The sequence below is a fragment of the Asparagus officinalis genome, chromosome 9, assembly GCF_001876935.1.
Source record: "Asparagus officinalis chromosome 9, Aspof.V1, whole genome shotgun sequence".
NCBI lineage: Eukaryota > Viridiplantae > Streptophyta > Magnoliopsida > Asparagales > Asparagaceae > Asparagus > Asparagus officinalis.
In genome coordinates this window covers 17,356,875-17,376,378 of record NC_033802.1, presented here as the reverse complement: position 1 = coordinate 17,376,378, position 19,504 = coordinate 17,356,875, and the positions used below count along the sequence as shown (strand labels likewise).

General features: G+C 38.7%; 2 protein-coding genes and 2 pseudogenes across 3 annotated transcripts; 3 read left to right on the top strand and 1 right to left on the bottom strand.

Moving 5' to 3' along the window:
- On the top strand, positions 4,334 to 5,281 carry LOC109823248 (annotated as a pseudogene).
- On the top strand, positions 6,084 to 8,041 carry LOC109823247 (N-glycosylase/DNA lyase OGG1; the record flags this gene model as incomplete). Its single annotated transcript, XM_020389531.1, has 2 exons — positions 6,084 to 6,368; positions 7,315 to 8,041. Coding segments are annotated over 2 exons (546 nt in total), but the record flags the coding sequence as incomplete, so codon positions are not given.
- On the bottom strand, positions 8,169 to 15,684 carry LOC109824571 (SWI/SNF complex subunit SWI3C). Of its 2 annotated transcripts, XM_020391198.1 has the most exons (10): positions 15,527 to 15,684; positions 14,929 to 15,432; positions 13,799 to 14,364; positions 11,448 to 11,808; positions 11,275 to 11,348; positions 10,565 to 10,653; positions 10,231 to 10,301; positions 9,929 to 10,101; positions 8,569 to 8,968; positions 8,169 to 8,478 (listed from the first exon to the last, which is right to left on the bottom strand). In XM_020391198.1, exons 1-10 carry the CDS (start codon positions 15,558 to 15,560, stop codon positions 8,474 to 8,476), a joined length of 2,277 nt encoding a protein of 758 aa, XP_020246787.1. In that variant the 5' UTR covers positions 15,561 to 15,684; the 3' UTR covers positions 8,169 to 8,473. The 2 variants fall into 2 exon arrangements, with proteins under 2 accessions (XP_020246787.1, XP_020246786.1); XM_020391197.1 differs by having other exon boundaries at positions 8,169 to 8,968.
- Positions 15,801 to 18,328, top strand: LOC109823246 (annotated as a pseudogene).

Below are 19,504 nucleotides of genomic sequence, written 5' to 3'. Positions count from 1 at the left end.
GGCCTGAGACTGTCTCGGGACGCCCGAGACTGTTTTTGCCATAGTTTTCTCGTCCGATCTTAGAATAATATGATTAAAAATGCGTTAGAAAGATGACAAAGAGACCTAAAAATTTTATCTTTTGAGATTTTTCAGATTAGAATCGTATCATGACCAAAATATGCGAGACATAATTGGTGTCTCGCAGGTGCGAAACAGTCTGTACTATCTCGGGTATTTTGGCTCTAACTCCCTCGCCCGACCTCGGAATGAAGTGATTCGAGGCGCATTAAAAAGCTCACGAAGATCTCTACAACCTTCCATGGGTGAGACATCTACGGGATGAGCAATACATGAGTGGTGCTTACTTCTTTGTGGGTAAAACGTAACCCCAGGTCGAGTCGCTTCTTTGTTATTGTACCATCCCGTTGATTTGTATGCTTTATCAACTTGCTTCGTGTATTTGTTAGCTTCTCTATGACATCAGATAATTCTCCTTGATTTGGATAACGACGTTCATCATCTTCTCTCTATTTTGAGCCGCGTGCGGGAATCCGTGGGTAATTTTTGATGTCTACAATGGTGTGCAAGCTCAAGAAGAGCTTATATGGTTTGAAACAGGCTCCGAGACAGTGGCACACAAAGTTTGATAACTTTAGGTAAAATAAGGGCTATAGAAGATGCAATTCAGATCATTGCTGTTATTTCAAGAGGTTCGAGTCCAGCTTTATTATATTGTTATTATATGTTGATGACATGTTAGTAGCATGACCATGTTTAGAGGAGATAAACAGTTTGAAGAAGCAGCTGATAAAGGAGTTTGTAATAAAGGATCTGAGTGTAACAAAACAGATATTAGGAATGAGAATCAGTAGGGATGAAGTTGAAGGGACGTTGAGATTGAGCCAAACTGAATATATTGAGAATGTACTTTAGAGGTTCAATATGCAGAATGCTAAGGTTGCTAGCATACCCCTTGGAAGCCAGTTCAAGTTATCTGAGGATCAATCGCCTAAGACAAATGCAGAGAGAGAGAGAGAGAGAGAGAGAGAGCATATAAGCAGGGTGGCATATACTTCGGCCATTAAGAGTCTCATATACGCGATGATTTGCACGAGGCCGGACATTGCCCATGTAGTGGGAGTTGTGAGTAGGTTTGCAAGCAATCCAAGGAAGCAGCATTGGGAGGCCGTGAAGTGGATATTATGATACCTGAAAGGGACAACAAACAAACCACTATGTTTCAGGAGGAAGGAGTTGGTGCTGTAGGGATACGTGGATGCGGACTTCGCCGGTGATCATGATATGAGGCGAAGCACCACGAGGTATGTTTATACCTTAGCGTCGACAACAGTGAGCTGGGTCTTATGTCTGCAGAAGATTGTGACTTTATCTACAACCGAGGCTGAGTATGTTGTAGTGACTGAAGCAAGCAAGGAGATGATCTGGTTGAACGATTGCTTGGTAGAGTTGGATCTGAAGTAAGTGAGAGTAGTTCTTTATTGTGATAGCCAGAGCACTATACATCTTACCAAGAATCTAGTTTATCATGCCAGAACGAAGCACATTGACGTACGATACCATTTCATACGCTCGTTGATTGAATACGGAAAGTTACACTTAATGAAGATTTTGGGGAGTCAAAATCCGACGGACATGTTGATGAAGGCAGTCACCATTAAGAAACTGAAGTTGTGCGCAACTTTAGTTGGCCTTCACGAGTAGAAGATGAAGGCAGAGCCACACTAGGAGGATCAGTGAGATCGCCGGGATGTTGATGATTGAAGATAGGATTTTCCGGTGAGGAGAAGATTCTGGCGAAGAAGAGAAGAGTTCGGGTGAACTCACTGATAACGTTTTGGTCTCCAAGTGGGAGATTGTTAGTCTAAGTGTAGACCCAAAGCTGAAGCCAAAGCTGAAATCAAGAAGATGAAGCAAAACGAAGGAAACAGGAAAACTACAGTGCAGTCGACCACGATGCTCTCTGTGGTCGACCGCGAACATGCACGTGGTTGAGAAAAGTCTTTGGACTTTTCGCGGTCGACCGCGATGGGTTCTGCGGTTGACGTATATACCCTGTAGGCGTTTTAGGTTTATGTTGTTTATCCGGTCGACTGAGACTGGTTCGGCGATCGACCGTGAGCCGAGCTGGCAGTTTCCTAATCTGTTTTGAATTCTGTTTGGGCTGAGATTCATATATATATATATATATATATATATATATATATGTTTTCTAGGGCTAATAAGACAACGTGAAAAACCAGCAGAAAGAGAGAAAAAGAGTGAGAATCTCAGAGAGATTAATCCATTGTTTGAGTGCTTGTATTCCTTCTTCAATTAATCAAAAGGATTGTGTGGTGTAGCTCCCGATGATGTAGGCACGTTGCCGAACCTCGTTAAATTCGTGTGTTCTCTTTTGTTCTTATTTCTGCAAGTTTTTATCTTTGATTTGTGGTGAATTTCTTTCTTGCTCAACTTTCTAACAAGGTCCGGAAGGGCAATGGTTCGATTTGATTGTTTCGAATCCCCAACACTTGGCATAAGAGTATTGAAGAAATAGACGATCAGCTAATTCTGTATCTGACTCATTGAAAGAACAAAGAGGGTCACTAGTCTAGCCTTTGATGATCAGGTTGCTCTTGGATTGTAGCCTATTTTTGGAGAGAATCAACGGAAAAAACTTTAACCTTATTTGGAGCAAGAGATTTCTAGATGCAACGCTGACTATTACTTGCGACACCCCCACTATTGAGAAAGCAATACATGGACTTAACAAAATAGACACTTGCAGGACTAAGAGGCCACTTAATATCATCCTGAATAGATGGTGTTGGGGTGAAAGACGAGAGGAACATTTTCAAGCTGTCAACTTGAGATCTCTCCTCTAGAGAAATACCTCTAAGCAAATGCGGATGCCAAACCCATTTGTTACTACAACAAAGAAAACAATTAACCTTGTCTTTCAAAAGAAAGAAGCTGGTTATCTTTACATTTGCGCGCAAAATGCATACATCTACGCAATAACTTGTTGAAACAAGATTTACGAATATCGACATCCCTGAGGTATTGCAGACTCTAGCTTAACCTATAGATAATACGTCAAATAACTGTTTGAAAAATATCATTTTGAGGAATCCAAGCAGTGACATAAATCTTCAACATATAAAGTCGGATGCAGGAAATTAATTGTAAACAGAACTATATCCTGTTAACAATCATTTCATGCATAAACTTCAATACATTATTGTCTTTGATTAATTAAACCATGCTGTGTAATTTGATATGGTTTATCTACTTTTTTTCGAGAACCTCTTGTATTTGATTGTCTTTTAATCATTTAAAGCCTCAGACTCTGCTGAACATGTCATAAACATCAAATTTCCAACTCGTAGAGTAGCATCACTAAGTACAACATCAACATATACAGATTAATTAACTAGCTTCTAAGTAATCTATAACAAACTGTTGAACCTGGCTCCTAGAAGTAGAGGATAGAATATACAATTGTCTAACTTTAGAGAAACAAATTGAAGAAGTAGAGGAACTCAGGTATCTACTAATTGAGATTGTAAGAAAATGCCATAGCCATACTTTGGAGATTGTAAGACATACCGTGACGGTATGCACTTTTCATGGCAATAGACTGAAACGGCCGATGACCTTTAAATAGTTTTCTAATTAATCAGGAGAAGATGCCCAAAAAAATTATTAATTGAGAAAATAGATATAATACGAGGGAGGAGTACAGTATGACGTATATATTAGAAGAGATTTGAATCAATGCGTCATGCTGCTCTAATACGTACATCTACTCTGGAAATTTTGTATTGCATAAAAGCAACTAGCTTACGGAAAAGGAGCATAAAATCCTTCACCTTGACATTTTAATCAAAAAAATAATCTTCACTTCACAAGATTTTTTTTTTTTTGCGCAATTGCAAAGAATAAAACTATCCACGCTGCGAATGCAAGTTGCAATTTTCTGTCATAAGCCAGAAAATGGCCATTGTACAAGGTTTTGTATCCTAAAAACTTTTAAACAATGGACAACATTACGAGGCAAATGAAGATAGAAGATAACAATGACCCCCTGGTAGTCTTACCGCCGAGTCCCAGCCCGAAAATTTCCAGGCCAAGTTCTCCCCATTCCTTCTTCTCTCCGATGAAAGCTCAGGCCTTTCCCTCCTCCATCATCATGAGAAGGCGGAGAACCCCAACGTTACACTCCCTCGCCCCACAACCCACCCCCATCATCCCCTCCCTCTCTTCCCCCCCAAAACCAAAACCCTAACGGCTCCAAACCCAAACCGCGAAACCCGCAGATCCCTGACCCATACCTGAACACGTCACCCGCTCCATCCCGATCTCCGAACTCTCCCTCCCGTTGACCTCCCACCGGCCAAACCTTCCGCTGGCGCCGGACCTCCGCCGCTGACTTCACCGGCGTCATAGGGCCCCACCTCCCTCTCCTCCGCACGTGACCGCCACGTGGAGTTCCTCCACCGAAACAGACCCTAACCCTAACCTGGCTGCTCCCTCTCCTCTGTGAAGTCAGCGGTCGGTGATTATTTACTTGGCGGTCGATCTCGGGGATGTGGAGGGGGGTTCGCTGACGTGGACGAGAGGTTCGCTGAGCTGGCGGGGAGGTCGGGGGCGGGGCCCGCGTGCTGAGGCAGACCGGTGGAGTGCTTGTTCCAGTTCCTGTGCAGCTGCGAATAACAACATAGGGGAGGATAGAGAAGATGGTGGGGGTATCTCCTCATTGGGAGGGAGGCTGGGGAGTGTTGAGGGGATCGATGTTTTTCGAGTTCCCGACGATCGAGACGGTTGCTGTCGTGACGGAGGCCGAGCTGCAGAGAGGCTGGTTTCGGTATAGGTATGATCTTTTTTTTGGGTTTAGTTTGGTGAAGAATTTTGCGGGTTTATTGATTTGTGGTGGAAAAGTTGCAATCATAGAGAAAAGGGTAAATTTTGATGGGTAAAGTGAGGTTTCGTGATTCGCGGCTGCCACTGATTAGCAATAGTTATTTTGTTTATGTAAGGTTCAAAATTAGTGAATAAAGAGTTGCTTTGTTGAAAGATTCATAGCAAGGATTGGAGTTTTTTACTAGAAAACTACCAAAGAAGGAATTTGACAAGAAGACGGGAAATTTCTTGGTTTAGAGTAAGAAAATGGAGATTTAATGGCGTATTTAGCAGTTTAGAAAACCGGTAAAAGAAAATGGAGGGGAGTAAAACAAGCTGCATTGTGAAATTACTACATAAATGAGCTTGAAATTTTGATAAACCAGTTTATGTTGTATTTTTCTATAATTTCTAACATTTACGTGGGAGGAAATAATGTAGGGGTTGAGAATCCTTGGGGCTTAGGGGGTGAATGAGATTCATGATAGAATACAGAAGAATGCTTACACTAATAAACAGCAGTTATAATTGGTCCGTACAGAGGTTAGGCTTAATTGAGGATATGGCTCTTGACAGAATTGATTGGAAGAAAACAATTCTTGAGGGTACTCCAAAAATTAGTATAAAGGTTTTGTTTGTCAAATGTTTTAGGCTAAATTATGAGATTTTAGTCTATTTGAAGCCGTGCCCTTGCAGGACACCGGAACTTCAGTGGACACCCTTTGGGTATAAAATAATGATAGAGGCACACCTCCGACCACACCACCAACCACACTCCTTCTCTCTTTATAGTGGTAGTGGGCCCTGCATGATATTTTAAAAAAATATCATGCAGGGCTCACTACACTATAGAGAGAGAGGGAGTGTGGTTGGAAGTGTGATTGGAGGTGTGCCTCTAGTGGGACTCTTGGGTATATGCATACACTTATTGAAATGTGACTCAATTATATAATATATGCTTTAATTTAAACCACTTTCGTACACATCTTGGACGTATACCCTACACCTCACACACTCTTATTGAAATTTGTTAGACACGGGTCAAGTTCGTCTCTGCACGTGCCCAGTTTAAAAGTATGCTTTTAAAGGTGTGTGTATACATATGTGTATCTCCCAGTACCCTACTTTTAACAAATTTGTATATCCCGCATTTGTACCTGCAACATTACCTATCTGTGTCAGTTAGTCCAGAGTTTTAAAAAAAATTGTTTTATTGTAGCACTTCAATTAACTTGCTACTTTTGAATTGTCTAATTCTTGTACAAACAATCAGGGCAAAGTATATAGTTGGAACAGTTAAAGCCCTGCAGGCAAAGCCTGGTGGAGGTGCAGAGTGGCTTACGTCTCTTCGTGGTCGGGAGCTCAATGAGGTGATTGATGCCCTCTGTACTTTGCCTGGAGTAGGACCAAAAGTTGCTGCCTGCATTGCTCTGTTCTCCCTCGATCAGCATCATGCAATTCCTGTTGATACTCATGTGTGGCAGGTTAGCTTTTTGTCATGTATCTACACCGTTTTTCCGAAAGACACCCTTTTGGTTTGTGCGAGCTTCATTTTTAAAATTCCGGAAATGCCTTCATAATTAGGGCGGGGGATAATAATGCTACACATGAAAAAAATTAGTGGAAATGGCTTCAAGCTTGGAAAAAAACACCAAAAGAAAATTTTAACTGTTTGTTCCCTTGAAATTTTGACTATGGCACTCCACCAGATTCCGTGTCATGCACACATCATGGACACACCTGAATACTAGTATCATCTAGTGAAAACTTAAAATATATTCCAGATATGATGCTTTGACCCTAGAATGTCACATGTTATAAATTTTATCAGTGTCGACACTCAACTAGAAGGGCTATCAGATATCTACCCCTTATAATTGGAAAGCGAAGTATTTCTTTTAGGAAAGACGGATATATGTGCTATATATCTACGTGTTGCATGTTGATTTCCTCATTGAATTTGGTGTTCTGATATAAGGCTAAATTTCACAAAAACTGCCATCAATTTGGGCCTCTGAGAGTATTTTGCACAAAACTGCCACCAATGTTTTGATTGGAGGAACTACCATGAATATTTTCACCACACTATTCTTGGCGACTATTAGGGCAAGTTGTCCTGTTCTTTGCGCTGACATGTTCTGGATAATTTTGCTCTTATGTGCTTCATATATTTTCTATATTGCTTTTATGAACTTTGCTAGCTGATAGATGTATACAAAGGTAGTTCAGACCTTTCGTCTGAGTCTTAGACCCATTATCAACGATTTCCAGTAGTTCATCGTATTTTTCACACTTGAAAGCTCATGGTAGTTTTCTCTAATAAAAAGAAAGTTTATGGTAGTTTTGTGAAATTTACCGCAGATATTTGTGAGGACTGTTCATATGGATGTTGACCTAAAAATTACAGTTTTGTTATGTCCTCTTATGTAGATTGCGACCAGGTATCTACTGCCAGAGCTTGCAGGCAAGAGTCTAACACCAAAGCTATGCGGTCAAGTCGCTGAAGCGTTCGTGTCGAAATTCGGGAACTATGCTGGTTGGGCACAAAATGTGCTTTTCATTGGCGAGTTACCTTCTCAAAAGGCTCTTGTTGCTACTGTGGAAGAGACCAAATCTTCGAAGAGCAAATCTTCGAAGAGGAGAAGAGTGACAAGCAAAGCGGCCGTCCAGGTTTTGGTGGAGAGCGGGTAAATCACAAGGTAGGAGTCTGTGTACCTGTACCATTGGTGGTGGTTGTGTATATCAGTTTCTCATTCATCAAGCATTTCATCACGTGGTTCTCAGATGGATATGGCCTCAACAAAATCTGCTATAGTGAACTGGAAATTATTTATAATCTAAGAAAGAATTTTGGGAATTCATGCCATTTGGAAGGATATTTTTGTTGTCCGATTGAGATTCTTTTCAAAGAAATGGAATCACTGCTACCGTTGCTGGAACCGTATTATAATCTAGGAGCCCAAACGCTTGGAGGCATTTGGTTAAACTGCAATTCATCTTATTATTATTATTATTATTATTACTATTTTATTTCTATTGGGATGTGAAAAATCTGTATGATACGAGTGATACATGCTTGATTTCATTTGTAACAAAGTGCATACCGGCTAACTTAATTTGTATTCGAGAAAAAGTGAGATTCAGAATATTTTGAGAATTTTGGTTGCAACATCCAGCGAAAGACGTCATTGTACAATATTTACAATTGCATTTGACATTAGAAATGAGATTCATCCAACAAAACTGACGAGTTTAGCATTGATACTAAGAAGAAGCAAAGATAGTTGATCTGAAATGGGATGATCTTTCTATCAGTAAAATTAAGACGAAATACTTCTAACGAGTACAACTTATACATCCCTCCAGTTATTCTTCAATTCTACACTCAGACCATCTAACTGCTATTCCCTTCGGCTGCCAATATCACTTTCTTCAACCTTGAAGACCTCCACATATTTCTGAATGAAAATAATACCAACCGAGTTTATATAATTTACAAATTACACTAAAATTGGTAAAAATAAACTACAGAACGCTACAAGAGTACAACACTGAACACAGTATTCCGCCATCCAAGTTCTCTCAATTGTTAACCTGTATTAGAATTGTTTCCGGATGAGGATCTCAACAACGGATGATGATTCGAAGTAGAGGCATTCGTTAAGCCAGAATTAAAAATCATACTCTGAGAGGGTCCAGAAGAGGACGGGTTAATCGCTGACAGAGGCAAGCGAGGGCCAAAACCGTACATTTGCTGTCTCTGCATGAATTGCATATGAGGATGGCTATTTTGAGGAATGCTGTTACCGAATGCTGCAGGTGATATGTTTGGTTGTCCAGCTGAGGTTGGCATAGTTGGTGCACGTGTGCTCGTGTTTGTTGTGTTCATCGCCATTGCTGCTCCTGCTGCCGATGGCCCTGCTGCGGTTGGTAGAGTGGTTCCTGGTGCAGTGAACCGCGTTGACATCATTCTGACCCGTTCAGTTGAAAGTCTTTGTCTTGTTTTCTCTACTTGTTCACATTCCTTCATTAGTAAGGTTTCTACTTCGGCAAATTGCTTCAGCTTCAGCTCTAGCCTCTTTAGCTGCACAAGGTTGAAAAAGAGTTGAAGAATATCCGAGTAATATCAGAACCGAGGTATATGCATTGTATTCATCAAGATCCCATGAAGTTATATCTTGTATTGACATTTACAGGTAGTGCTTATAAAACTATGCGGAACATGTAGGAGGCAACCAAATTATCGAAATGTAATAGAACTTAGCAGTATAGGATACCATCAAGGCAGACTTTTATCGAAATGTAATAGAACTTAGTATAGGATACCATCAAGGCAGACTTCTTATCCAAAAAATTGTATAGGGGGCGAGGATTTTGCTATAATGGCAGTTATTAATTAAATAGAACCCAGTAAGAATTTATGCCTCAAAACCCAGCTTGGACACGAGTCCACTGAATGGTGTAAGATACAATGGTCACACCGTCAGATGAATATGACCAACAGAAAGGGTCAGTATATTTGATTAATGGTCATACTGTCAGATGTATATAGTTAATATACCTATAATACTAAATAAAAGCAGATCTATTTATCAGCAAAAAGTTGTCAACAATTGGCGCTTGTATCCATAGATGGCATATATTTTGACTTGTGTCACTCTGATCGTGTATACAAAAAAACAGGGAACATTTTCTCTAAATTATGTCCAACTCATCCCAGCTGATAAGAATCCAAACCCATTGAAGTATACAAGTTCCAAATACATCTTCTGCACCCTGGGCTGATTTATTAAAAAAAAATCTGAGAAAATATTTTAATATTCAACAGATGCCAACAATTTCTTACATGCAAAGAAAGAAAACTAAAAAGAAAAAAAGAGAAAAAAGAGAACAAAAACAAAAACAAAAACAAAACAAAAAAAGATGCTACCATTTTTTAAGACTGTAAAGCTGCTAACTGAAAAAAGAATGCAAAGAGACTCATCAAGACTTTTTAAGTCAAATACATTTAGAAAACAGATTTCCATGAGGACATGATATATACCTGGTGATTTATAATGGTAGCAGCCAATCTTTGAACTTCACGTTCTTCCTGATCCGCAAACAACTTCGCCTTCATTGCTGCAGCAGATAGGCCAGACATGCAAGCCAACTTCACACGATCAGGAGAAAGTGCAGAAGTAGCAATTTTAGCATGTGGATTTTGATCTCCCATATCTGAAATCAATTAGCGAGTAGCTTTATGAAAAGAAACAAGTTATTTAAAACAAATGAAATTGTAAAATAATCTAGGAAACTTAAGTTATTTAAAACAAATGAAATTGTAAAATAATCTAGGAAACTTACTTTTTTGATGACCAAAGTTTGCATTTGGTCCATGTGGACTAGCTTCACCATTCATCTTATCAGTACTCGACCTTTAAGCATGAAACAGAAAGTTCTAACTATTATCCTTTTAGCAAAAGTCAAGAGCAACAAATTAACAGGTAGAATTGCAACATTGAAGCTGATAAGATGTATTAATTTATCAATGGTTTTGTTCAAGATCACGGGTTATAATATTTTGCATCCGCACTGTAACTGTAAGACCCAAGCAATAAAGAAGTCTACGAAATTTCGGGGTACGCTCTTTAATCAATCAACCCACTAAAATAATTAGTGAAAAGCTCTTCTATCTAACCTGGGATTGTCGCTAGTCAAGACTGCTAGCGATGCACTTGCACATGCTGCAGCAACTCTTGGTCCTATTGCAGAGGTCAGAAATGCAACCTGAAAGAGTTATTCCATTACTCAAGGTAAAATGTCAAATAAGCTAAATGTAGGACAAATATTCAGAACACAGGTATTAATATCCCAAGTGTAGAAAGGACATACATGAGCAGAAAAGAGTCCATCAAACAAGCAGAAAAGAAAAAAGGGTATTACCGCACATCTAGAACTATAACTATAAACTTAAACCATCACTTCTAATTTCACAAATATCAGTAGATAACTCAACTAATAGATCATCAAGGACTCCAAACTCAACTAGAAGCATCTCTACCAGAAATATCGAGTTCTAGTTTTTGTCATTTGTACGAAGAACATGAGCAAGTCCATGGGCAGTTCAACTGTAGTTAGTATGTGGACCATCGAGCTAATAGTTTCAGCTTTGGCCAGAAACGGTTGTCCTCGTGGTTCCAGAACACCATATATAAAAGAAAAAAGGATCAGGTTTAAGTCCTTCATAAACATCATGTATTTCGTCCTGCATGTTATCTTCCATGTTTAAAACGACGTATATTGTTTTCCACATGCTGTAAATAGTGTCAAGAGGATAGCCTAATAACTCAAGCTTTGAATGGTTATCAACAGATATGCAATACTGAGAGGAGATAAACAGTTACTCACGAGTGACATAACAGGATTTGCAGCATTAGCAAATGGAATCTCATTTCCACTATTTGCTTCTTGAGTACAAACTCCTGCAGCAAAGACAATTAAAGTTCAGGGATACGGAGACCTACAAATAGCAGGTGCCAAAAGAAAGGCATATTTTCAGCCACCAACGAGAATGGCTATACCTGCCATATCACCATTTGCATTTGGATCTGAGAAAACATGAGCATGTCCCTTTGGATCAGATTGGCCATTAGTTGGCATGACTTCAATACTTTCTAGTAACCCATCCTCCATGGGAAGCCGAAGAAAATGAAGAATGCACTGTGCTTTTGACTTGGTGCCTACATACTCTGCAATCTCATTCCAGTTATCCTTATATTTCTCCAATGCCTCAAGCAGCAGCAAAGTTTCTTGATCGGTCCAGTTATCTCCATCAGGATCGAATGTCTCTTTCCTTGAATCCACTCTAACAAAATCTATGCTCGAGTGACCAACAATATGTTTTGCATCATGAAAGCATTCGGAGCAAAGGATTGTGTCAGCCTGTTCAAGTCAGCATCAGAAACTAAATGTGAAGCAAGAAAATGCAAATGTCACAACTACTTAAAACACAACAGTCAGCCCTTCAGAATAAATGCTGATATAAATAATCAATTCTTTAGTAACTAATAATTTTCAACAATTACTACTCTTGTACCACCTTGTACCTCCAATTTGTGGGAGATTTTGTTTCTTACGACTACTTTTACTTTTACCATGCCATGTTGTGAATATGAGAAGTTTGTATTGATCTGTCTCAAACCTAGGAAGCATGCATGATTTTACTTAACAACCATGTAACATGTATAATAAATAACCTGCTATGCAAATTACAAGCATCTTAGAAATAGTAGTCTTCAAAAGACTTGCTCTTCACCTTAGAAAAAATTAGTAGGACCACAAGGGAGTAGTCCACAGTCTTTGCTTCTTTAGGCTTTTCTTGAAAATGACCACACTTTTAAACAAAGCTATTATTCGTAAAAAGATTGCTAGTCACCATTTTGCAGAACTTCAACGTCAGAGCACCTAAAATAAGTGAATAGGATAAGCCCAGAACTACGGCTCTCCTGAATACAAAAGACTCAAGATTCTGTAAGTGTATATGATGACTCTTGAGTTTGAAATGGTCAACCATGACAACTTTCAATTTGAAAATCTCAGTACAATAAGACGCAATTGCTTGTCACCAACAGAATAATCTATCCCAAACTATGTTGCATAGATACGGGTACAAGTACTGGTATGGGTACAGCTATGGGACACGGAAAATTTGTAAAGGTAGGGTATGGGGACACTGTCATATATTCATGTTATGTATATTTATATACATTAAAATTAATAATTTATGTAAAATCAATATTGTTTTTTCATTTATATAAGTTCAGTATATAAGAAATAGATGTGAACTGTAGAATATATGTCCAAGAAGTGTATTTAGGAGTATCATAAATTAAAACATATATTATACAATTGAGTATACGCCTGAATAAATGTAAGCATATATTCAAGAAGATTGGGTACGGGTATGGGCACCGATAGAAGTACCCAGGTAGAAGTACCCAGGTAGAAGTACCCATGTAACATGGTCATGGTCCTTCCACATAACCGACAAAAGCTGCTAGAGAACAATAATAGCATTTTATAATAAACTACAATATAAGCTTGTTCCTTCATGTGCAACATATAGTTCACACACAATGTAACTTCAGATAACTTAAATTTCTGTACAGAAGTTACTAAACATTGCTTGCAATTAAAAACTACGAAAGTAGTGCAAAACGAAATAGCAATGAGAGAGGATGTCTCAGGCAGAAAATAAATCAAAAACAGATAAACCAAAATTCAAAGTATGAGCGTACAACTTTCATATGGATATGGGAAGAATCCCAGTCACAAGGTTGATTTACTGGTACTAATCAATACACTGTCGTTGGAAAACAAAGGTCCATTAGCAAATAATAGCAACTTAAGAATGATGAGATCACATAGAAAGTATAATTGCACAAGATGATGAGTATGTCAACAGAATATATTGCAGAAAATGTGTGGAATTATGATTTTTAACTTGGCAAGAACTAGCATGATGCATTGAGCAACTAGATTATTAATCGAAGAATGGAGAAGTTAGGGTGCAAACCACAATAGACTTAATCATCAGCAGTTAAAAAGTTGAGAATACTCCAGTTCTGCTTAGTAGCCTAAAATTATATGTTTCGCTATTTAAAATGTATATAAAGAGGCAAAGAAAATATTTACGTCTACTAATAGGGTAATTCGTAACATTTTGAAGTAACTTACTAATACAGTACGTCCTGATAATAAAATCTGTTGCAACAGAAAAACTTTATTAAGTTTCCATGATATAAAATGTCAAATAGTTAATATTGTTATTCATTAATATACCTCATACAGAAAACACCCAGTTAACTTAAAAGTATTTACGAAGATCATGACGAGAACAAAATGAAGAAGCTTAAAGTAAAAGTAGACGGACCTCCTTCTGAGACTGGTAATGCAAATGAGGCAAAGGGCGAGAACAATAGCTACAAGCATGCTCTGAGAAGCGCTCCCGAATCCTTGTATCCAAGTCCAGAAGCCCACCATCGGAATGTTTTGCTCCATCAGCAGTTGCACACAACGCACTGATATCCTCCAGTCTAAGACTACATTTTGGCTTATCAAATAATATCAGACTATCAATCGATCGAAGGTGAGAAGTATGAACATTTAGCTCCCCATTAACATCCTCCTTAATCAGAGATCCAGACATCAGAGACCCAGCCATTCTAAATCCTCTGCTCGAAGCAGAGACATAATTAATAATTCCCCAGTTATCAAGGAACCGCACTATACGACTTAAATCATAGAGCTCACTACTGGAAACTAGCCCCTGGCAATCACCAAAAGCCAGCCTCTTCCCTGGATTCTCCAAGTATTTAGAAACTATCTTATTTCTGAGTGCCATATACTTCTCTGGCGTATGATCAGAAGACTTCCCAGAGAAATAGTGGGGGACAACTTGCCGCTCCAACCGATGAACTGTGGTGGGAGAGAACCAATCTGCAACATCCAAAAGGCAAAACTTTTATCCAAAGTTTGAAAACATATAGTTTTCAATGAAATGAAATTGAGAGACACCAATAAATACTTCTTTCGCATAAAGAAGTCCAACCGCATTTGTTCCGGAATTTTCAAAAGACCATAGATTTTACGTGTAAGTACGATTTAAAGAATGAATATCACAAAGCTCTATGATACCTGTGATTCACCATCCAAATAAAACTATCTAGTTGTGAAACTTTTACCTAAAATCAAACTGCAAGATCACTCAACTCTACTTGCAGTATAGGCATTGTAATCCCAAAGCTCAAAATTTGCGTGGCATAAAAGCTTATTTTTAAGTTGTGCTTCACATGAGGAGATGGTTCTCTATGCCATTCCTCCTCTTATACTCTACTTGCTCTTATTTCCAATCACTTGTTCATTTAAATATCAAAATTTGTACTTCTCCTCCCTGCTCGAATACAATGTAGCTAAAAGAAAGTACAAGATTCAACCTTCTCAAAAATTGGTATCTGGTAATTTCAAATGTGATTAAGGTTTCACAGTCCTAATTGAGATCACCTGAGTGCATAGGAACAATATGAATCGACCCATCAACAAATCTCTTCTCAACACCCCTCCCCTCCATCAAAACCGGCGGAGTGCAAACATAAGCCGACGCCTTATCCTGCTCCGCCGCCAGATTCAACACCAGATTATCCCGCGGAACGCTCGACAGCGCCTGCAACTGCCCGTGCGAGATGTTCTCAAGCATCGGCAGCGCTCTCACCGTCGAAAACCTCTCAGCGGCAACCAAAGCGATCACTGACGGGTGCGGCCTGTTAACGGATCTCTTGATCGCAACCGGGAAATCCGAGATCCGCTGGCCGAGATCCGACAAGACCTCGGATTCGCGCACATCGAGGATTGGATCGCCATTGAGATTGTTAGCAGGCGAATCTTGGTTGTGGTGGTTGTTGTCGTCGTCATCCTCGGGCTCGTCGTCGTCGTCCTCGTCGTCGTCTTCGTCCTGGCGCTTGAGGTTGCTTGGATCCCGCTTGCGCTTCCGCCATTTGAGGCGAGAATCTGAGAAAAAATGGGATTTTTGAAAAAAAAAACCCTAATTTGAGGGTAAAAAGGGGGTAAATTAGGGTTTAGGGTTTTGGGGAGAAAAATTTACCTGATGAAGGGAGAGAAGGGGAAGCTGGGGACATGAGAAGGAGAGCAGTGATGAGAGAGAGGGGGGGGAATTTGTTGGGATTTTTATTTTTATTTTTTTGGATTTTCTTTTTTTTCTCGTTCGAGCAGCTGCGGGATTTTGGCACGAGGTCAGAGAGGGGAGGTGATGGGTGGCTTAGGGGCACCGCGACTAATTATATCTCGCGCAGGCGAGAGCGGGTCGGGTATTGCCTGGCTCTGGAGTTTGCGCTATTCGCGTTACATGGACGGTACTCATGGACATAACAATGCAAAAATTTGCTAACCCCTTAAAGTGGTAAGCAAAATTTCATTTAGATTCTTAAACTTTGTAGGTCTTTAACGCTTAATCCGTCATCAACGGAAGTCGTTTTTAAGTTTTTTTTTCTTTAATAATTGCTGATGCGTAAAATTTTTTATTGGACCATATTCATTTTTCTTTACTGACTAGATACAAACTAGACCCCTAAAAGTTTTAAAATTACAAACAGCCTCTTAAAAATCTTGAACCTTACAAACAGTCCACTTAAAAATTTTACAAACAGCTCCTAAAAGTTCTGAAAATTATAAGGGAAAACTGTCTCTACTCCTTAAAATCAAAAAGCAAATTCGCCCCCACTCCCAGACTAAGTCAATAAGCTTGATACCCCCATAATCGAAAATTTTTAAGCAATCAACTCCCTCGAGCCCATATGTATCCCCATCAGTGTACTTTATTTTTTAAAATCCCAAAATACCCCATCCCCGTAAAACAAACAAAGCCCTATACAAAACCTTTTGTCTTGTCATCATGGTCTTCCTCCTCTTCCGCCCCATAACACCGTTCGTCAACGTCACTATCGTCTGCATACCCGGCTTTGCTATCAGCAGTGTCACCGCCAATTTTATGGGCAGGGTTTATTTTAGGTTAAATATCATGAGAGAGAAAGCTTTAGCTTATTGTGTTTGTGAAACTCATGGGCAGGGTTTATTTTGGGTTAATTTTGCTTAACCACCCGAACTATATATGTCATTTATAAGCGATATTTGCTGCTGTCAGGGCCGGCCCTGGGGTAAGCCCACCAAGCCTCGCGGCTGGGGCAACCCAGGGCCGGGGGCCAACCAAAATCTAGGGTTTTAGAACTCAGAAGGGGGGTGCAAAAAAACTTAGAAAGGGGAGAGATGAGCAGGGGGCTAGGGATGATGGGACCCTGGTGAAGCTCCTCCATGAGTCGGCGGGCCACGTGGTGACGGTGGAGCTCAAGAGCGGCGAGCTCTACACAGGGAGCATGATCGAGTGCGAGGACAACTAGAATTGCCAACTCGAGAACATCACTTTTCACTGATAGGGTTTGTTTTTTTAATCTCAATTCCATCGTGTTTCCCCCCTTTGTTGGATCTTTTAAATTTGCTATAAAGTGGTTGATAATTTTATTTCACTTATATCTTATTAAAAGCCAAATCGCTATTACTAAATTGACAAAGGCATGAAGCAAAGGGGTTAGTGTAAGAAAGAAATAAAGTAGAAAGAGGTCAATTAAAGAATCTATTCGATTCTATTCCTATGTCACTTTCTGAATAAATTTTTCCATGAAATATTTCTTACATAAATAACAAGAATCAAAATGCCTATAATGGTAGCTAAATAGGTGCCTTAGCAAATAAGATTTTGTCCTAACATGTTTGAACTTGGATTCAAGTGTTTCTGGATATGGTAACTATACTTCACCTAACATAATTAGAATATACACAACGCCTGCCACAAATTTCTACCTGATCTAAATCAGAACCTGAATAGCAAAGTGAACCAGAACAGGATTAGGATATTCAGTAAGTTTCTTTTATAATATCATAATAACTGTGAATTTATAGCATATTCGAAGTCACAAGTAACCCAGCCTCTCGCACAGACGACCGAAAACACTTTCACAAGGGATGGAATCAGTCAAGTAGTTAGTGGGGTCGATTCTTATAACATCTTTATGGAATCAGTTGCAGGTTTGCTCATACTAAACCTTCAGTATACATCAACATATTAGTAAAACTGTGTCCTGTCATGATCAATTCTCATATGTAACGATGTTGGGTAATTATTATGAAACTCCCTTCAGGTTTGTCACTTTATATAAATTTTATGAAAGTATCACCACTTTAAAGCGAAAAATAAACTATTGGAAAGAACATATATTGCCCTTTCCAAAAGTTTCTGCTATTTTGTTATCTCATCTTTTAAATTTGTTCTACTGCACTCATCTTTACATTTCGTTCAATCTTGTTCCCCTTGTCTATGAACACCATTGGTTAACTCTCCTTGTAGCTATTTAGCTATGGTTGTTTCGTATCAATCATAGTGTTTTCCTTCTGGAGCTTTTGTCGTGTCAGTTTTTTTGTTTAATCTGTAGAATTTCAAACTTTTGTTACTTTGTAGGATGGAAACGTGTCACAACTTGAGCATGTTTTCATCAGAGGCAGCAATGTCCGGTAAGTTCATCATGGCTATTATTTTATCTTATCATACAAAATACCAACATATATCAGTGTTATACAACGAATTTGGGCTGATTTCTACAGGTTCATGGTCATTCTTGATATGCTAAAGAATGCTCCTATGTTCAAACGTTTGGATGCCAGAATTAAGGTGTGCAATGTGTATTCTTGTTTATCTTTGCTATAAAGTATTAACTATGGCTGAGGGTGCTAGATTTTCTCATTCTGTTTTGTTTTTTTAATGCAGGGCAAGGGTTCTTCTCTTGGTGTTGGTTGTGGCCGTGCTGTTGCTATGCGTGCCCGACCTATCCCGGGTTAGTTCTATTTTGTTAATAGACCTATTTTCCTTTGTTACTCAAATAGCCCTGCAAATGCAGCTATTAACACATACATCACTTTGCTAGAAAAGATTTTTGTGACTGCAACTATTATGCATCTTCCTATCTTGTCATCTATTTTTTTAATAATTCGATTAAGGTATTAGAAGACACATATCACTTTAGATTACACATGAATTTTTATTCTGTTGGTATCTTAAGCTGGGTTCCCATCATAAGAAGTATCACGTACTGTATTGTAGTAGGTTGATAATCTGGAATTTGTAAGCATCTATAAGCTCTGGTTTATAGTAACGTCATCTATTTTCTTATATGAATATTGATTTTGCAAGAGAATATTATCAGTTTGAGCCCAATATAGAACGCTAAATGGTGTTATATGTATTCATTTTTATCGTTATTATTCGTACTAAATTTTTAATATAAGGGGCAACCAAAATTGGATTGGGCTAGGGCAACCCAAACCTCGGGGCCGGCCCTGGCTGCTGTTTTGATTTCTTTTATTTTTTAAAAAAATATTTTGATTGAATCTAGATGGAAAATATGTTAATTAACTGCTAAACTTATTAGCAATATGTCAGTAGTTAAATTTATAAGTTTTTTGTTAAGCTTTTTGCATTTGTTGTTAAGTTTTTTGTTAGTTGTTAAGCTTACATATTGTTTGTTAAGATTTTATATTTATTGTTAAGCTTTTTCATTAGTTGTTAAGCTTTCATTTTGTTAAACTTATGCATTTGTTATTAAACTTTTTGTCAGTTGTTAAGCTTATGCATTGGTTACTAACCTTATGCATTTGTTATTAAGTTTTTTGTTAGTTGTTAAGCTTATGTATTGATTGTTAAGCTTATAGGATTCGTTAAGTTTTTTGTCAGTTGTTACGCATGATCATTGTTTGTTAAGCTTATGCAATTTTTGTTAAGCTTTTTCATCGGTTGTTAAGCTTATACATTAGTTGTTAATCTTATGTGTTTATTGTTAACAATGAGAGGCAAAACTATAGTACCAACCATCTCCTATGCCCTCTCCCATCTCTCCTTCTCCAACAACCCCCGCCTTGACTTCTTCTTCTACATAGTACCCCCACCCCTCCTATCTCATCACTTCCCTTGTCTCTTTCACCTGACAACCGATAAAAAATCTTAACAACAAATATATAA

What these genes read in the sequence shown, in the direction of transcription:
- LOC109824571 (XM_020391197.1), bottom strand. Translation starts at nt 15,560, where the DNA reads ATGTCCCCAGCTTCCCCTTCTCTCCCTTCATCAG. An exon ending in AAACTTTGGTCATCAAAAAA is followed by an intron (nt 10,102 to 10,230) that starts GTAAGTTTCCTA and finishes AATTGATTTCAG; the next exon opens with ATATGGGAGATCAAAATCCA. An exon ending in CTACCATTATAAATCACCAG is followed by an intron (nt 8,969 to 9,928) that starts GTATATATCATG and finishes AACCTTGTGCAG; the next exon opens with CTAAAGAGGCTAGAGCTGAA.